This window comes from Lepisosteus oculatus, chromosome 1 (assembly GCF_040954835.1).
Source record: "Lepisosteus oculatus isolate fLepOcu1 chromosome 1, fLepOcu1.hap2, whole genome shotgun sequence".
Classification (NCBI taxonomy): Eukaryota; Metazoa; Chordata; class Actinopteri; order Semionotiformes; family Lepisosteidae; genus Lepisosteus; species Lepisosteus oculatus.
In genome coordinates this window covers 28,488,104-28,506,542 of record NC_090696.1, presented here as the reverse complement: position 1 = coordinate 28,506,542, position 18,439 = coordinate 28,488,104, and the positions used below count along the sequence as shown (strand labels likewise).

Below are 18,439 nucleotides of genomic sequence, written 5' to 3'. Positions count from 1 at the left end.
AATTAAAGGAAGGGTACTGTACACATTTTTCAGCATACTGTACATAGGATATTATCAGTAGCATTTAACCTCACTTTAAGTGGATAGTGAATAGGTTTCCTGGTAGAAGGAGCATTAGCTCAGCCTGTTCTGTGGAGGGTATACCTGTAGTCCTCACCAGTCTGTACTCAGCGTTACATCTACCATGATGCTAATCCAACTTATTACCAGTGCATTGGTGAACACGTTTCCCTGTTTCATATGCATTTGGCCTGTAAAAAGTTGATCCCATTTTGGTCTTCAGTTTTGGAAAAACGTATTGCATCTTCCTTAACACCAGCTATCTTTGGCGTTTTGCCCAACAACACTAGTCTAAATAACAATGTGATACCCTAACCTTGGCTGCTCTATTGGCAAGATGCCTGATTGTGCTGACTTAGGAGCGGACTACCCACTACTCGTGCACACTATTAGAAAAATTACATATTATTTAATATTGGAAAAAGTGAAATACAATCTTAGGCATTACAGGAATATAGGAATACTGCCATGCTAACTGAGATGTGTAGTTTTTAATTCAGTTTGAATTTTAACTGTACATACTCTCTGAGTATTTGGCCAGGGCTTTAAAGAGAGGGAGCGTCAAAAATTTTCAGTGCTGTCGAGGTATCCTCCTCATGGAAGAATTTTCACCTTGAATGTTTGCCCATCCTATTTACTGTATATATGTTAATCTGACTCTAGGATTACATCCATGCAAGGCTTTGCTGTCAGTCGTGCCATAAATGTATATGCTTCTTGTTTTGTGTCTTTTGTGTCCTATACTCTTTTGTTCTCTTTTTACTGCGTGTTTTAACAAAGTTTGACAGCTGTATGGTTTTTCTGTTCTGAAATAGAAAAAATATGGACTCTTGCTGTCTGCACTGTTTACCGTCCTGGTGTCATCTATGCAATGATGAATATCATGATGGTGCATATCAGACTAAACGTGTGCATTTCCTTTTAGAGAAGAGAGCTCAAAATGTCACTCTAAATCAATAGAATGTGTGTGAGTCACACATCAATAAAGGTAAAAGAGTAGCTCTGAGCAGAAATGCGTGACTCCATTAAAAGTTATTTAAAAGTTTTCAATCTTCTCCTTTTACTGTATAGTGCTGTAAGAAATGTGCCTGTGTAGTTTGGGATTTGTAATCTTAATGTAATCCCAATTTATCATTTATCATGTAAAACAAAGTGAAATACAACATGCTATGTGATGATTTGCATTGCTGTGTTACAGACTGGTGTATGTGTCTCACTTCTAATACTATTCTACAGTACACATAATAGCATTGCACAGAACAATGTTTTTCACAATTTATTGAAAACAAGAAGGTCATATTTGTTCACACTTTGTAATTCATCACCTGAGGTGTTCACTGTTCTTCAGGTTCCTTAATATACTATAACATGTTTTGACTGCATTTGTATGTAAATCCTGTTTTTAAGTAATAGTATATTTTATGCTATTTCTAGGTGATTAAGGTTCTCTACTTTGCTTACATAAAATCTTAATATATACCTTAAAGCACTGAGCTTACAGGAGTTATTTCTCTGTTGCAGAATGCAGTTTACAAAGGTGAATATTCAGCCACTCACCCCACAGTGAAGATGTTCTGGGAGGTCTTCCATGAATTTCCACTGGAAAAGAAAAAACAATTCCTGTGTAAGTGGATTTGAGTCTGCTGCCACATTTTCATTATTTTTATTAAATATTTTGCCCTCATAACTGAGTTCTTTACTTATTAGTTCTGAGTTTGATCTTACTGTTCTTACTACTGTATATCTAATGGTTATTGTAGAAGGTTGCTTTATACAGCCTATGCTCTCTGACACACCTTAAGTCAGGTACTATATCAAAGTGTTTATACTGTAGGTTATCTGTTTAAAGAAATAAGTGATTACTAAGTCATTTTACCACCAAATGGCTCTACTTACACTTTTTGGAAGATTGCCGAGAGGCTGGGAGCTGTTTCATGAGCAAGGCACACAACGCAGAGGCAGAATGAGTTGTTTTTCATCATAGCAGAGTTTTAATTGACAGCCCAGAGCCCTTCTGTTTTTCACCCATTGATTTCTGGAGTCAGGTTTTATGAAATTAACACTTTAACCTAATTCAGAACAAATTCTACTCAGAGCAAATTTCAATAAATTATTTCACTTTTGCGTGTTATAGCTACGTGTTGCTTCCAGATGAACACAATGTACAGTTTCTCTTGGCCTTGTGCATACACAAGTCTGTTGTATGGGTTACTCTGTACTCGCATGCAGTGGCCTCAGATGTTCTAGTGTAGTATTAAAGCACATATTGGATATTTTGAAATACTTGGGTTATATTTTTGCTACAATCTATTTTAGCAAAATCAGAGAGATTAAAGAACAACTTTAAAATATCAATTTAATTTTTAATTTATTTTTTGAACAGGATTAAAAGCAGCATAAAAAGATATCACAAACAAGATGAGGCCATTTGGTTTTCCTCATTTGGTTGCTAAGCACATATTGATCTAACAACACACAGCTGTTTCTTTACGGCTCCCAGAAATTCTGAACAAGTCCTGTGTCAAGTACAAGGTTGTATTCAAACTGTGGCTTTGTATTGAAGCTTTCTGCATGTCCTACAGAAACATTGTCTTGTTTTTCTCCTCAGTGTTCCTCACAGGCAGTGATCGCATTCCCATTTATGGCATGGAGAGCCTGCGAGTTGTGATTCAATCAACATCAGCAGAGGAGCACTACCTGCCAGTAGCTCACACCTGCTATAACCTGCTGGACATGCCCCGCTACAAGACCAAAGAGATCCTCAGGAAAAGGCTCACCCAGGCCATAGAACAGTATGAGGGATTCAGTTTGGTGTGATATCAGCAAACAATGCAAGCAAGTAAAGTCCGGCCCTGTTGGGTACATCTGGACCACTTCTGCACTTTAGTAGTTCTGTGGAACTATGTGCTCTATGTATTGAGGGTATTTTTATTTGTAGTTTTGACAGTTGTATAGACTGAAAAAAATGTGTATTTAGAAAGTTCTCATGTGAAAGCAAATTTAATGGGGTTTTCTTGAAATCTTTGGTATTTAAATTTGGCTTCCAAAACTTTCTCTGATGGTTCATATTTTGTAAAGGGCACTAACATAGTGTCCTTAATGATGTAAGACTCACTCTTTCTGAGATTTCAGCTGGATTTTGTTGCAAGATTGTGTTTGGGTTGGATGCCATCGAGTCTCGTTTGCCCCCTTAATTATTCCTATAAATATTTAAACTGTGGAGCTCATATCCTTTGACTCAGAACTGTATTCTTGGTTTCCTTTGCTTATAGGGAAGAAAAATTTAATCCTTTTTTAAATTATTATTGTAAATAAGAGTTATGTTTCTACAGTTATCAAATAATTTTACTCGAAATGAGGATTGATTCAGAATAATCTCTCTTAAAGAGGCAGTGTAAGCAGATGCATAAGGCACTAAGGAGAGGAGCTCTGCAGGAAAGCAGTGTCAACTCAGGTCTCCAGTTAATCACTAGCTAGATTATTTCTCTACGTCACCGTAGTCTGCTTTTTATCCTATGCTTTCCTCACTGGATTAATTCTGAAGCATCTAATCAGCATTTTCCAGCTATTATTGAAACCAACAGGAGACAAGCGATATAGCTAGTCTGGAATGCCTCTAATATTTGAAAGCCTTAGACCATTTTGAGTTTGGTTGGTCTCAGTAGTACACATATTTTGTACATGGGATCATCTGATTTACATTTTCCATTTACAACTGATGTAAAAGTTGAAGTAATAGTTTTTCATATGTTCTTGGTATTGAATGAAATATTCTCTACCAGGTCTGCAACATAATTTATCTGCTTCCTATTTTAAAAACATTTTCATACACTTCTTAAAATCAATGGTGTAATATGCAATACATTTAACCTCTGAAAATTGTGAAACACTAAGCAGTTAACTTACTCGAGTATTATCTACAATAACTCTTCATTTCCATCCAAGTTTCAAAACATGTGACAACATGTGTGGTGATGCTTCTAAGCTTGCACATGTGATGTCTGCATACTTGAAAGGCTCACAAGTTTACTGATTTTAATCATACAACAGTTATGGCTTATCTAAATGAAAGAGAATTAAGGGACTTGGGAATGTTACAATGTCACAGGGTTTATTCATCCACTATCACTAGAGTACTACCAACTGATAAGAACCAGTGATCTGAGATCAAATGTTTTCCAACATGTTAAATATCCAACACACTTGAGAATGTAGCTTTTTAAATGATGGTAAAACTAATATCTATGAATTGGCTTCATTACTCTGCTCTCCTCCCCACTGATAGCTGATGTGAGTGTTCTGGCGCACTATGGCTGCTGTCGCATCATCCAGGTGGGGCTGCACATTGGTGGTGGTGGAGGGGAGTCCCCATTACCTGTAAGGCGCTTTGAGTGGAGTGTCCAGAAAAGTGCTCTATAAGTGTAAGGAATTATTATTATTATTATTATTATTATTATTATTATTATTATTATAGCACAACCTTAAAGTTAAGCAGATAAAATACATTTAGAATATGCAACAGTTCTATTTAACAACTTGTTAAAAAATGCTATAGTTTTAAGAGTGGAACAATTTAGTGCAGCTTTGTAAAAAATACTTACCTCCTAACTTAACTCCCCACACTATACCTACTGTATAACTCTATGCATAGGTATTAAAGTGGGATTAAAACTATTATCTTTAAACAGTGAGTATTGCTGCACAGATTAAGATGTATCCTTCCTAATGGTTATGTTGGATATACAGTGTTTGAGATTCTATATATTTATATACTGTACTGAGACAGCACACAGGTTTTACATCAATAGTTCCCTGGGTGCATGCATAATGATATTGCCCTTTCATATCCTGAGTTCAAGTTAGGAGATTTTCTAAATGCCAGTTGCTCAGTGTTCCATTAGTGAGTTTCCATATTTGAGAAATGTTCTTATTCAGCACAATAGATTTAGAAACCAGGTAACTGCTTTTGTGAGGGACAATCCACATGTCCTAGATGGCAGAGGAACAACACATTGTCCTAAAACCAACCATCACCTTTGTTTAAACCATCTGCAGATTCGTTTTCAGTATCCAGTGGCTATAGCATGGGAATTTACAGGACAAAATTACACATGCATCAGCAAAATGAGTTTAGCTCACTGTATGCATGAAGTTATCTGCATTTTTGTAGGCCATTCAAGGGTACTGTGATGACAGATGAGAAATTACCATCTTCTATGGGCCGGAAGCCTCTAAGGAGGTGACATAGTGGCAGATTGTTTTATTCACCAATGAATTTTGTTCTGGGCTTGGCAAACCTTGCAGAAGACAACATATGGAGACATGGAAAAGATTATGCTGTTACCTTTTTGGTATGGCAATGGTGATAATTTAGGTGGTAGTCTCATTTAACACAAGCATGCCTTTCTTGCTGATTGAAGATGGGAAAATGTAATTTTATAGCAAAAAATACAAGACTACACAGCGGATGTCGTAACTTCAGGAACACTATATCAACATCTCGCCATGAACAGTGTTTTCTCCTGACCTGAGCCCAATAAAACATCTGCTGGACCAACTCATCAAGGATACCAAAAGGAGATGACTGAGAGCCGCCAATCTTTGCCTGCTTGCTGTAGGTGTACAGGAGTGGCAGGACAAGCCATAGCAGTATGTTATGTTGCAGTCTTATTTCGGTGGTGTGTCCCAGTTCATACTGGAAACATGACTTTGATCTCTGTTTTTATTCACATTTTGTATGATATCTGTGCTTAAAATATTTGATTAAATCCATTACATCTGTTGCATTTCTTTACTGATGTCATTATTCAACACTGAACAAGGCTTTGACCACATTGATGGTAAATAGTACTTCCAGATTAAAATCACATGCAGTTTATGCGATTTATGTGAGTTTTAAGAATACATAAAAAGCAACGTGTATAAGCTTTGCTTTGTTTTCTTTTGTTACTTTTTATATAGGAACAGTATGAATCCACTTTGATTTGTGCAGAAAATGAATGGATTCCTGTACAAAACATGAAAAAGAAGTGTACTGTACATATAGTATGTTCTTCATCACAGGTGACACATGGAAAATGCTTTCTCCTAAACATTCTTAATCCTTGATCATTTCCAAGTCCAGATTTTTAACATTCCATTAAGATCCTTAATACTTAAAAATAGTCTCCATATTGATGTCATGATTGCTGCATTTGTTCAAGCCCTTTCAGTCAATATGAACTTTATGTCCTTTTCAATGTCACCCTCACAAATTTAACATTTAGATTCTCTCTTATTTATAAAGTACCTTGACAAGCTAACCTCTCCATATTCAAGTGGTAGACAGTTCTGTTCAGTAAGTAGAAGGATTTCAGTATATTATTGACAGAACTGGAAAGTACGGTGTAATGTTGATTGGACCAATCATATTAGCTTGTGTTCGTATCAGACATGCATTACCATTTGTATCTGGTTCATCTTCATGTGCAGGGCCAAAGAACCAGACAGAAACATGTTTGTCTCCAGTCTGTGACTATTTTGTCTAAGCGGTATTATTTCTGTATCAGAGGCAGATAATTAGGTGAATGTTGAGATTGATTTACAGCAATTACAAAAGGCTTTGGTTGTAAAAGATGATAAAATCCTTGCTAAAAATGCTTCATCAATTAATTTCTTGTACAGTGTCACAAATCATTTTGAGACTATTATTAGTATTCCAGTGTATAAAGGGAAGCAAGCCTTTATCTGCTACCTAAGTAACAGGCTTGTTTTAATACTATCGAAATATGTTTATGGCGTGTGAAAAAGGACTTTCGTGGCTGTTCATCAATTTTAATACACTGTATTTACTTTGTTAATTGGTTCATTATTTTTTCCCCCAAAAAAAAAATTAATTCCAACTTTAGCATTTCACCCTTTTTTGTTCAAAATGTATTTGGCAAATGTTTAACTTCAGTGGTTTACATAAGATCTGTATTTCTAGTTTTGAAAGGGAAATTTCTACAATGGGTTACCTTCATACTAATCAGCTTTATAAATATTTCTATTGTTCATCCATCCATCTCGAACTCTTCTTGGAATTCAGGTTCATGGTGGGGGGGGAGACTAGAGTCTATCTCAGCAAGCAGCAGGCACAAGGCACGATACACACAGCCACAAACACACACACTCCTAGGGCCATTTGTTTTTTCAGAAGCCAATTAACCTCCCAGGCAGTGGGAGAAAACTGGAGCACCCGAAGGAAATGCATGCAAACATAGGAAAAACATGCAAACTCTACACAGTTAGTATCCCAGGGCCCCAGCACTGTGAGGTAGCAATTCTCACCATTGCACCTGGTTCTGTTGTAAAGTGGCAAAAAAATTAATGTGGTACAAAACTGATTTAAAGGGGGAAAAAAAGTCTTGATGAAATGGTTGGGTTGTGATAGGAGATATGGGCTTCTAGGATCTTTACAGCAAAACTATGGATTTAATTAGGTTCTGTTTGTTTTACATTAAGTTGTCTTTCGGGATAAATATATACATTTAGATTTCTTTATTCATCTACACTGAATGGGTTTTTAGAAATTCCTGGTTTACAAAGGAAATTAATTCCCTGTGCATGTCAAATCAAATATAGAAAAATATTCTATTTCTATGTAGTGTTTCTAATGGGCATTAGACATGCTTATTGTAGTAGTTTGTATCAGGATTAACAGACACTGAGATTCAGTTGACACAAAAATTCTGTTAACCTCACACCATCTGAATTAAGCCTGTAAAATGTACAGTAGTCCTAGCCAATTTTTATGGTATTTCTAACCCTAATAGTAACAACGATCTAAACCTAGTCATGCTCTGCTAAAACTAGGTTGAGTAATCATACAAAATATTAAATTAGCTAACACATTCTACAAAAATGTATTATTTCTAACATTTTAACTTATATCTACATTAGTTCAGGTGGGTAGCTGCGTCAGCATGCGTAGGCTGCAAAGGAACAAGTAATAGGTTTATTCCATGCTGAAAAAAAGGAAGGCTCCACGGCCGAAACGTTGTTTTCTTTGTTCCTTTTTTTCAGCATGACACACCTGAAGAAGTCTCCACAGCCGAAATGTTGTGTTTTGTTTCTTCCTTTTTTTCAGCATGGAATAAACCTATTATTGTTCCTTTATATCTACTGTACATATCTTTTCCACTTAAAAAGCATTGCTCCCTGTTTAAAGTAGTTACAAATTAACCCTTGCGTTCCTGGTAGGTTTGAAGGAGAGTTACTGTAGGGTTGGGTTAGACTTCCCTTTTAAAGTCATGAGATGAAAGGTATAGTACAAGTGGTGCTGTGGCCTTAATAAATGTTTTGCAGTCTGTGAATAAAGATTCACATTGATCGGCCAGTAAATAGGGCTACAGCTGTATTTGTCATGACATAAGAAGGTGTAAGGTGAGAGTCATGGCTTCTCTAGGGTGCCAATTATGGTGAACCGCTTGTGGACAGTTTAAGTAATGATTTATTGAGTACAGTATGTAGTTTTTTCAGCAAGAAAAATAAGAGAAAATTTGGGGACTCACCATTTATGTTCAGGCATTGTGGCATAGGATGACCAGGACTATAGGATAGTAATGACTGCTTATTTTTAGTTTTTCAGTTGGAGTCAATAATGTTGTAAAGACAAATTAACATTACTTTTAAAGTTTGTCCCTGAGAAAGAGTAACACAAAGTCTGTAAAAATGTTGGCTTTTATATATATATATTACATATACAAAATACAAATACAATTATGTACTAAAATGTACACACCCCTATTTTTCCATCAGTGTTTACATTCAGAAAAACGAAGTCACACTGTAATAATTCATTTTGGAAAAAAGTAGCCTTGCTTACTTAGAAATGTAAACATAGATCCGGGTCCATATCTACAAAAGAACAAGCTGCTGACCACTTTAACAAAGAAAGCAGTGTACCTGTTGAATGCATAAAGTAAGCAATTAAATGGCATTCTGAAAATGATTTTCTCCAGTTTTTTCTATGTCTAAAAGCCTCTGTGTTGAATTAAAAAATACGATTCACAGCTGCGTGCAAAGGCCTACAGACTGATAAACAGGCACAAGGAAACATGATACATTACAGATTATCTGTCTGTTGCAGATCATTTGCACACATTAAGGGCTAAGAAGCATCGTCAAGAGCAAATACGGATCATCTAGACATCTGATTCATCTCTTTCTGAGAAAATGCAATTCAGTCAATTCAGAAAATCACTCATTAAGCAGTTTGTGAAGAACACAGTCAAGGAAGAAATAATCAAGTTTTTTCTTAATGCAATCACTATAAATAAAGTGTGACAGGAATTGTGAATGAGCACTGAAGTCTTAATTTTGTGCTCTGCAAGTAAGATTTCCAAAGATACAATATTCGTTACTGACAATCTGAAAGGCAGCACTTACTACATTTTGCATGAAAAGAACAGCCTGTCCAAGGTACAGTAATTTGAATTCCATTGCATAATACTTGTGATTAGTATTTGATGTCTTGTTCCCTGTTGTTTTGGTGTGTGTTACTAAAACCATGCTACTCTCTTTGGATTACACATATCTGTGAAATACATCTGCTTTTAAACCAAAAATAATGTAGTGAACAGATTTTTAAAAATGCTCTTCCATTGTCTCCTCTGCATAAAGGCTTTATTTTACTTTTGTTTTTTTTAAGACAAAAAATTATATTTATAGTAATGCTTTAGTTAAGGAGTAACCTGTTAGGCATGTATTAGCACAAAATTACTTAAGTTCCCAGTCCATGCCTAAAACATGTCTTCTTAGGGAAACTGGTTGGGTATGAGCTATTATTGACAATGTACAATCAGTACCTAGCTAGTGTGGTCCTTCATGTGTATTCAAGTCACTCATCAAGACTTTAACACATGGCCTAAATGGTTACCCTTATAATCAAGTATTCAAAAAGTTACTGTAACTGGAAATACTAAAAATAAGTAGATGTTCTGGTATCATTCAATGTTGTGTTTACGATGCTTGGAAATCATAAGGAATCCAGTGGTTTATGGCATCAATCACAGAACACGAAATGTGAATTCGTAATCATATCAGTCCTTCTGAAGGATCTGTAAGTCTTATGTGTAACAATATCTGTATGGATGATGAATATATTTTTTATCTAAGCATAACTATTTAAAATATCCAATAAATCATGTGCTGCAAGGTTGTCAAAACAGGTTCTGTGTTTAACACGCAGACTTGGTATTATATACATACCATAGATTTCAAAAGACTTCTTAAAATATTTCCAATCAAGGTACTTTTCTACTTTTCTAAAATCTTCATCATTGGGATAGGAGTTGCCATTAAGGTAAATTGCTTAGTCTTGGCAGTTTTTTTATTAATTAATGATTCCCAATAAACTTTTTAGAACCTTGTGATTGGACTTTGAAAAAAAATAAATGTTTTCTTGACCATCCAACACTTTTCTACTGATCTCACAATGAACTAAATCTTGACCATAATCAATGAATTTTGAAGTACTGTGCACCATAGACTGAAAACTATTAACAGGACTTGCAGTGTGAATTTATGTGCAATTTACCTTTAGCAGTAAAAGCTATGACTTTTTCTATTTGTAATTAGCCTATATCATCTTCAAGACTGATTTGGGTTCTCCACAATATTTGACAAAACAAATTCAACTAGAAATATTACATTTATGAAAATAAAACAGCTTTGTAAATCATTTACAAAAACACCGCTGTGCCATTCAAACTTCAGAGAACTGAACTGTTCTGAGCTGGGAAAACGGGATCTTTGGTCTAGTACCAAAAAACAGTTTATGATGCTATCACACATTTGTGAGCTAGAAATGTCTTTTTGTACATATAATGACACCACAATCTGTGCTTTGGGGAATCTTTTTTTTTCTTAATTTGAACTTAAGAATTCTATTTTCTATCCCAGAGAATTCTTTGAACTTATTAATAGCACAAGACTTAAAAACGTTTTCAAAGAGATCCATTGTTCAGTTCACAAATCCTTCCCAGCTATAGCTTATTGATGAGCATGGATCTATCACTTCACAATTCCCCATGACATATCTTTTTAATCCACACATCTTGAGCTTCAAAATTCTGTAGAGATCTGACTGGAGGCTGAAGTCAACGATACTCATGCTCAGGGTTTATTATATTAACTTATATTGTCTGTGTAGTGCTAGTTTCCTGTGGGCTTAAGAAGAAACGCAATCCAAAAGTAAGACACCCAAACCATGAATTTCCTTCAGCCAGTGTTTCGGGCTCTTCTTGTATGGCACTTTAAGCAAGGCAGTTTGCTCCACTGTCAATCATTTACTCCTCTGGCTGGTAAGGTTATGCTCCATGGAACACAGCCTTTCTTCTGTTTAAATGATCTTTGAAGAATCTCTTTTGCTGATGAGAACCTCCAGGAGCCTTAATTTTGCTTTAACATGCTTATATTCATTATATTCCTCAGCCATAGGTGTGCGATCTTCTTTTTGCACGTTTCTGGAAAAGGCAACAGACATAAAAAGTGATGATTGATGCCCTGATTACACAAACATTAAACATAGATAGCTGCGCTGAAAAGACAGAATAACTAATGAGAGACTTTAGGCCGCATCTTAACTTTCTACAGATTAGAGCAACTTTACAGCGCAGGAGAAACATTCACTGATCCGGCTCTATTCAGTTAATAACATTAGAGAATTTATTGAAACTTAAATTAGTCCTTTTTCTGTGACAATTTTTGAAGCTAGTTTATGCAGAAAAACTGACTCAGCTGCATCTGATTGGGTGACTAAAATGAGATTCTGTCACCTTACTGAAAAAGTTATCAATGTGTGCGTTTTCTGCATTAATAACTCAAATTAATAACTCATTAAAGGTTAATGAGATAAATTACTTTTCAGATTACAAAGATGGTTGAATTATTGAATTGTTTATTTTATGTAGTAGAAGTCATGAAGACTACAGCTAAAACACAACAATATATTACAAACATCGCAAGTGTCACAATGCACAATTATTAAAAAATAGACTAAAATACAAACAATGAAAATGAAAAAAGGCTGAATATGCTTTTTAAACTAGTGGTTTGTAAATCTACCCTACAGTACATCAAATAAGCATTGGGAATGAAAAATCTTCTTTGGCTAAAAGATAAATAACATATTCAACAAATGTTACTAGTTGTTTTGCTGCAAAGTATCACTGCTGCAATTTCAAGTTCTGTTGGAACTTACCTTCCATTTTGCCTGAAAAATTTGTCTTCAAATTCCCTCAGTTTCTTGCGGATTCTCTTCTTATCTTCCCTTGCTTCCTGAAGCTGCTCTACCAGTTCAGGCCTAGTTTAAAAAAAAAAAAATGCTTTTTAGATCGAATCTCACGTAGAAATCTGAAAATCACTGAGCATTTGTGATTCATAGGTTATGGGTGATGTACTTAGGGGTTCATCAACAAGTAATGGAAAATGTTTTAAAAATGTAGAAAGCAAACTTTACATGAGGGTGACGTGAGATGAGGCATATTGTATGATGCTTACATCAGTGTAAGCAACTATAATCTCACAGTAGAGCACATCCATTAAAAACTGAACATATTTTCATAAACTATTTATTACTTCAGGCTATGTGTACACAACACTCCAGTAGGACCTCATAAGTCTTAAACATATTCTGTACCCTGTTCGTATTCTCAAACCAGTACTGCAGAATGCAGAGCATTGTAGAATCTATTCTCTTACATGGTAGCAGAGTGAAGGTTGGATAGCCTCATATCCATGTTATTCTTGGATGGTGATATTTCATCCACGGGGGAGATAAAACCATCCACCTCCTCGTCCAGCTGGTCCAAGAAGCTGCGCACGTTGAAATCAGGCTTCATGGTCACAGTGAAGTTAGCTTTTGTGTTGCTCTCATCCTCTGAGCCATCTTCTTCCTCCTGAAAGAAAGGAAACCCACATTTTAAGCTGGCTAGTCTTCTTCTCCCAAAGAAGACAGGGAGAGGTGCTCCTGCACACACATTAGTAGAAGCTCCACCACAACCATGGTTAGCTTTCCAAGCGCATTCAGCCAGACAGGCCCAAGAGAGATGAGCTAGAGAGGCAATGCAGACAACAGAACCAAGCTCTTTGTTACCCAAAATTAAAATAGCAAGTTTGGACCTGGAACTAAGAACTGAAACCTATCCAGAGAAAACAGCAAAGTTAATTGACAGGCTGTATTCCTTGATAGGTACTGTATATAATAAAAAATCTATTTTAACCGAGAGAGCTCACTAGGATGTTCGAACGGAATGGTAGAAGTACTTGTCTGTCTGTAGTATGTTGATGTGGCTTTCAGAAGGCACATTCCAAGCACCTGATATTTGTTTGACCAAAAATTTGTTTGACCAAAAACAAATAGAACAAATTTGTGTACTTTTCCTTGGCTTTCTGAGGAGGTAGGGAATGCCATAATTCATACTTTCTATCTATGTATGTACTGTAGTTCACCAGCAGACATACTTATACTTACTATTCACACCTACTGTACAACACCCATTCTGTCTTTGAACATGTGTGAAAACAAGTCAAAGTTTCCCTTTAATGATCCTCGGGTGCTTGTTTTTTTTCTGAAATATCCATCCATCTTCTACCACTATATCCAATGCAGGGTCATGGGGGAGCCGGAGCTTATCCCAGCAAGCAACGGGCACAAGTCAGGATACACCCTTGATGCGACGCCACTCCATCACAAGTGTACACACAGACACACACACTCACTCACACCAGGGCCAATTTTACATAAGCCAATTAACCTATGTCTTTGGGAACACAAACATGGAAAGAACATACAGTACAAACTGCAGGCAGATTGCACAGAATCAAACCCAGGACCCCAGCACTGTGAGGCAGTAATCCTAACCCCTGTGCAGTCCCCTTTTCTGACATATTCCTTTCATAATACATATTTTGGTCTGCTAATGTAAAAAAAATGTTTCAAGACTTAGCACAATTAACTATTCATAAACCAATCAAATACTGAGATACTTTCGAAATTTCATACACTTTGTACTTATCAGACGGCAGACTTTTTTAGTTCACTGTTTATACATAACATGTCAATAACAGACAGACTGGCAGAGACACCATGATACATTTTTTCATCTCCATTTACTGTAAATGTCTGCTGAAGTTTCCAAAGGGATGCTACTATGCAGCACTGCAAAGGCCATACTAGGAACATACTAGGACATAAAGTACAAGATTCATAATGAAGAAGGTTATTTCATGCAAGCTCACATCCACTATTTACATTTATTTCCATGTTTTCAAATGAAACACCAACAGCTGACAGGAAATTACATGCTGGGATGATGCCTTTCAACACCTTGGGAAGCTCAAAAATCTGTACGTTCAATCGGGACAGTCACAGCACACTAAAAGGGTCTACAATCAAGCGTCTACTGATTTGATACATTTGATAAACACGTGAAAATAAAAATCAACAGCTTGCAATCAGAGGAAATCAGCAAGGTCTGCTACAATCACTGATTAATTTAGCAGCGGCTCTTCACCTTGATGTCCTCGAAGAACAATGCTGGTTCGCCTTCGATAATTGGCTGTAGCAAAGGACCTCTGCGCTTGCTGGAAGGGGAGCCCTGTGATAGGTGTTAACAAGGATGTTACGATCCAGAGCCCTGATATTATGTATAATTATTTCCCTGTTCCAAGAGGAAAGTGGTTGGTTGGAAAAAGATGTGTTGTAGGGGGAGCTAGACTGTGCTGTAGACTTTATTCTTCTACATAACAGCATGCTTCTCCCAAATACTGCATTGGGCTCAACTGTATTCCAAGCGTTTCCTTTAGGACAATTTGCATATGAATGACACATTTCTGTTTTGCACTGAATTTTTGAAAACTGAAATCACTCCTTCACGGTCAGTGAATAAATTGTTTCTACAACTACTTTGGAGCACTTTTTAAGAGCTGACACCTCACTGATCCACTGCTGGGGATCTAACATTTGTGCTTCGAGAGATTACAGTTATAGATGTCCCTTTGTAGGCGTGATGTAATGAAGGGCCTGTTATTATAGGTGGTGAATGTTGTGAAAAAAGGATTTAAGGAAAACTGACAACAATATTAACATGTAAGAGATATTATGGAGCAATAAACTTTATTCAGTGAAGTGTATAGAAATGACAACAGCTAAACTAACAAACTCCTCATTAGGTGTCATCTTGCTGTCTATATCCAGTTCTTTGGGAAGTACACTATTATGTTCATTAGAATTGGTTGCATCCTGAGTGAAGCCTGAAACTGAAAACACAGAAACTTCTCTGGGCTTGAGTTTACTGCTGTGATGAGAGACGTGGCAGGGCTGTCTAGCAGAAAAGGGGATTTATTGATTCAGTTCTCCTAAAACCTGTGGATTGTTACATTTATTAAACAGTGCATAGTTATAAAGTGATAGGCAACTATTTTCAATAGGCATTGAAAACGTTGTGCTCTAAACATGAAACCAAACTAAAAAAAAGGTAACTTACAATGACTGGTATGGTTGATGCTCTGCAAAGGATCTGCTTGACCAGACGGTATCTATCATAGAGAGGCTTCATAACCTGTCTCTCACTCTTTGTAACCTTAAATGAAAGGGAAAAAATCTTTTTAGTTCACCACATTTTCCCCTGCTTCATATTCTAAAAGCTCCAACCCAAATCATTCAGTGACCCAGATTTGTAACATCTGACATCACTGTTGTCGCTTTCATTTTGAATGTCTGAGCTCTCCAATTTGTTCACAGGCCCATGTAATCTTTCAGCGGGCTTTCAGTGACAATCTATTCCCTTTTCATTGAGAGCCATGTCTGACATTTTTGGCAGGTTTCCACTTGTTAAACTGAGCAAGCCTTTAAATAAACACTAGATATCTCTCTCTAGCATTACAATGCTCAACATAGCTGCTTCATTAAAAAAAACAACATAGACACAGGTACCAAAATATAAAATCCTGAATTTCATCTAATAGCCACATTCGAGAGCATACATGCTCCATGTTGTGTAACATACATACACTATGGGACATGCAGAACTTAATTCCATGCTGAAAAATAAAATGAAAACAGAAGTATACCTGACCTGGTAAAAAAAAAAACAGAAAAGGCTCAACAGAACCAAACTTTTTGTTGTTTCTTCTGTATTCTTTTTATTTTTCCCGTGCGGGCTTAACCTTTACTTGTTCCTTTGTAGCTACAGCCAGATGCCGCTCCCCATACTAACCCCCACACATACTGTACAGAGTGTACAGTATTTCTACAATAGCTGGGCCTGTTTATAAAGCTAATAATAACAGGTATGACAAAACCTAATGGGATTTGTATGAGATATTTTCAAAATAAGTCCATAAAATATGCAGTCCAGGAACATCACTAACATGTTCACTGTACATGCAATACATTCCACTAGACAACATTGACTATTGCTGGATTATATGTGTAGCGGTAAGAGTTAATGCCCTGGATTTTTATACTTAGTGTGCTCATAGGGTTTATGACATTATCAGCTCTCTGCAATCTAGGTCAACTCTTCAGGTACATGATTTTAATCCATCTCTGAGATGCAATAATTTGATTAAACACTACTGAATGTTTCAACTGCCCTCCCCCCCAGAAACATGTCACAGAAAAGACTCAGAGCAGTGGCTATACTGTACGTACCGGTCTCCCATGAATGCTCTCATAGTACAGCAAAGCTTTCTGTAGAGCAACCTTCTCTGCACTGATCTGCTCTCGGGTCATGTCCTGTCAAACAAGAGAACATTACGTTGTGAAACATTTGATAAAGCACTCAGACAAAGCATGTGTAAACAATGCCCATAAATTGTCTTTGGATTAGTAGTATAATCAGGCAGCAGTGTGGAATAGTGGTTAGGGTTGTGGGTTGTCCTCCTGAGCAAGGTACTGCTCTCACATAGTATCTGTAGAATGCCCAACTGTAACATAGTTAACTAAATAAAAGAATATGATTACATTTTCATTCTCCTGAGAAATGAACATACTGTACCATTATTATTATTATTATTATTATTATTATTATTATTATTACAACTTCCTTTAAAGCTACAAGAGTAGCTGCAGTAATGTCTTGAAAAATTAAGAGAAAACCACTTTGTACAAGAACATTTTGATTCAAAACAGCAAATAAGTATTGCTTTGGTCATTGGTGGATATTGACTAGCAATATCAACTAGAACAATGCATAACATATTTGAAATACTGATATACATTTCAGAAATGCTTTCAAAATCTTTCAAAAAGTCTTACAATGCTTTTTAAAACATCTAAGAAAAGATTCACAACTATACACGAAATATATTCTGATAAAGAAATACATGGAAATGCAGAAGAGCAGGCAAAAAATAGTCTTAATTTTTACTTTAAATTTACACATTTTAGTAACAAACGTGCCTTCAAGAAATGAAATGAAGTACACTGTAAAAAAGATCAATAATTTTAAACAATGTAATGCCTAACAAAATAAACACTGTATACAAAACAGCTCACACCTGAAGAAGGCTCCACGGCCGAAACGTTGTATTCTCTTTCTTCTTTTTTTCAGCATGGAATAAACTTATAACTTGTTCCTTTACTGTATACAAAATGTCTGCTTCTTAAAGATGAATAATAATTTTAGATTGCACAATCTGATTACAGAACCTATCCTATCATGTAAAATATCTTTAAAACAATTTTGTTTCTGCTGGACGTTGACTTGCACACACACAATCACGCGTCTCATATGTTGAGCTAGGAAATGTCAAACTTCATGAGAATGACCACTATACCTTGATATCCTCGGGGCGACTGACCTCTGCCCGCTTCTCCTGCAGTTTCTTCAGCACGGACTCCAGGGTGGCCTCCACAGGGGGCTTGGGTAACTTCTCCACAGTCGGCTCCTTCTCCAGCTGGGAGCCAAAGCTCTTGGGCAGGGTGTTGCTGCGCTGGCGGGTCACAGGGGGCATGTCTTCCTCGGACATCTTCAACTTTAACTCTGCACCAGGTCCAAATAGACATGTTTAATTGCTAACTCCATAGCTAATGACAAAATGACAGCACAACTAAATTGCATTTAAGCCTACTGGCATGACTGCCTTTGTATTAAAGGATTCTCTAACAAACCAGCGTCTTATTACTGTACCTTTTTTTGGCCTCCTGGTCTGTACTGGTCATAAACCATTTTGAGGGCCATAAAGAAAATGTTCCTGCTCAAAAACTGTTTGGCCAATTAACTCTAAACTTTATACGTATAATTCTAGCATCTCTCCCATTTGGTAGTCAGTTGGTTGGGCCCATTAATTCTAAACGTGGTGAGTATCCCACTATTGGTACAGTAAGTATCCCAAAGTGCAGTATTCTGTA

General features: G+C 36.4%; 2 protein-coding genes across 8 annotated transcripts in view; one reads left to right on the top strand and one right to left on the bottom strand.

Moving 5' to 3' along the window:
• The window catches only part of herc3 (HECT and RLD domain containing E3 ubiquitin protein ligase 3), a 49,178-nt gene extending 43,332 nt beyond the window's left edge, over positions 1-5,846 (top strand). For all 4 annotated transcript variants that reach the window (XM_015344593.2, XM_015344591.2, XM_015344592.2 and 1 more), the window contains 2 exons: positions 1,582-1,684; positions 2,669-5,846. In XM_015344593.2, the coding sequence (XP_015200079.1) occupies positions 1,582-1,684; positions 2,669-2,877 (312 nt within the window). In that variant the 3' untranslated portion in view covers positions 2,878-5,846. The remainder of the gene's footprint in view (positions 1-1,581; positions 1,685-2,668) is intronic.
• A 2,896-nt stretch (positions 5,847-8,742) lies between these two features.
• Positions 8,743-18,439, bottom strand: part of fam13a (family with sequence similarity 13 member A) — a 100,765-nt gene continuing 91,068 nt past the window's right edge. For 2 of the 4 annotated variants that reach the window (XM_015344645.2, XM_015344646.2), the window contains 7 exons: positions 17,866-18,071; positions 16,739-16,822; positions 15,570-15,665; positions 14,598-14,681; positions 12,784-12,980; positions 12,284-12,385; positions 8,743-11,546 (listed from right to left, as the gene is read on the bottom strand). In XM_015344645.2, the coding sequence (XP_015200131.2) occupies positions 11,423-11,546; positions 12,284-12,385; positions 12,784-12,980; positions 14,598-14,681; positions 15,570-15,665; positions 16,739-16,822; positions 17,866-18,071 (893 nt within the window). In that variant the 3' untranslated portion in view covers positions 8,743-11,422. The remainder of the gene's footprint in view (positions 11,547-12,283; positions 12,386-12,783; positions 12,981-14,597; positions 14,682-15,569; positions 15,666-16,738; positions 16,823-17,865; positions 18,072-18,439) is intronic. The other 2 variants (XM_015344647.2, XM_015344650.2) reach the window with 1 other exon arrangement.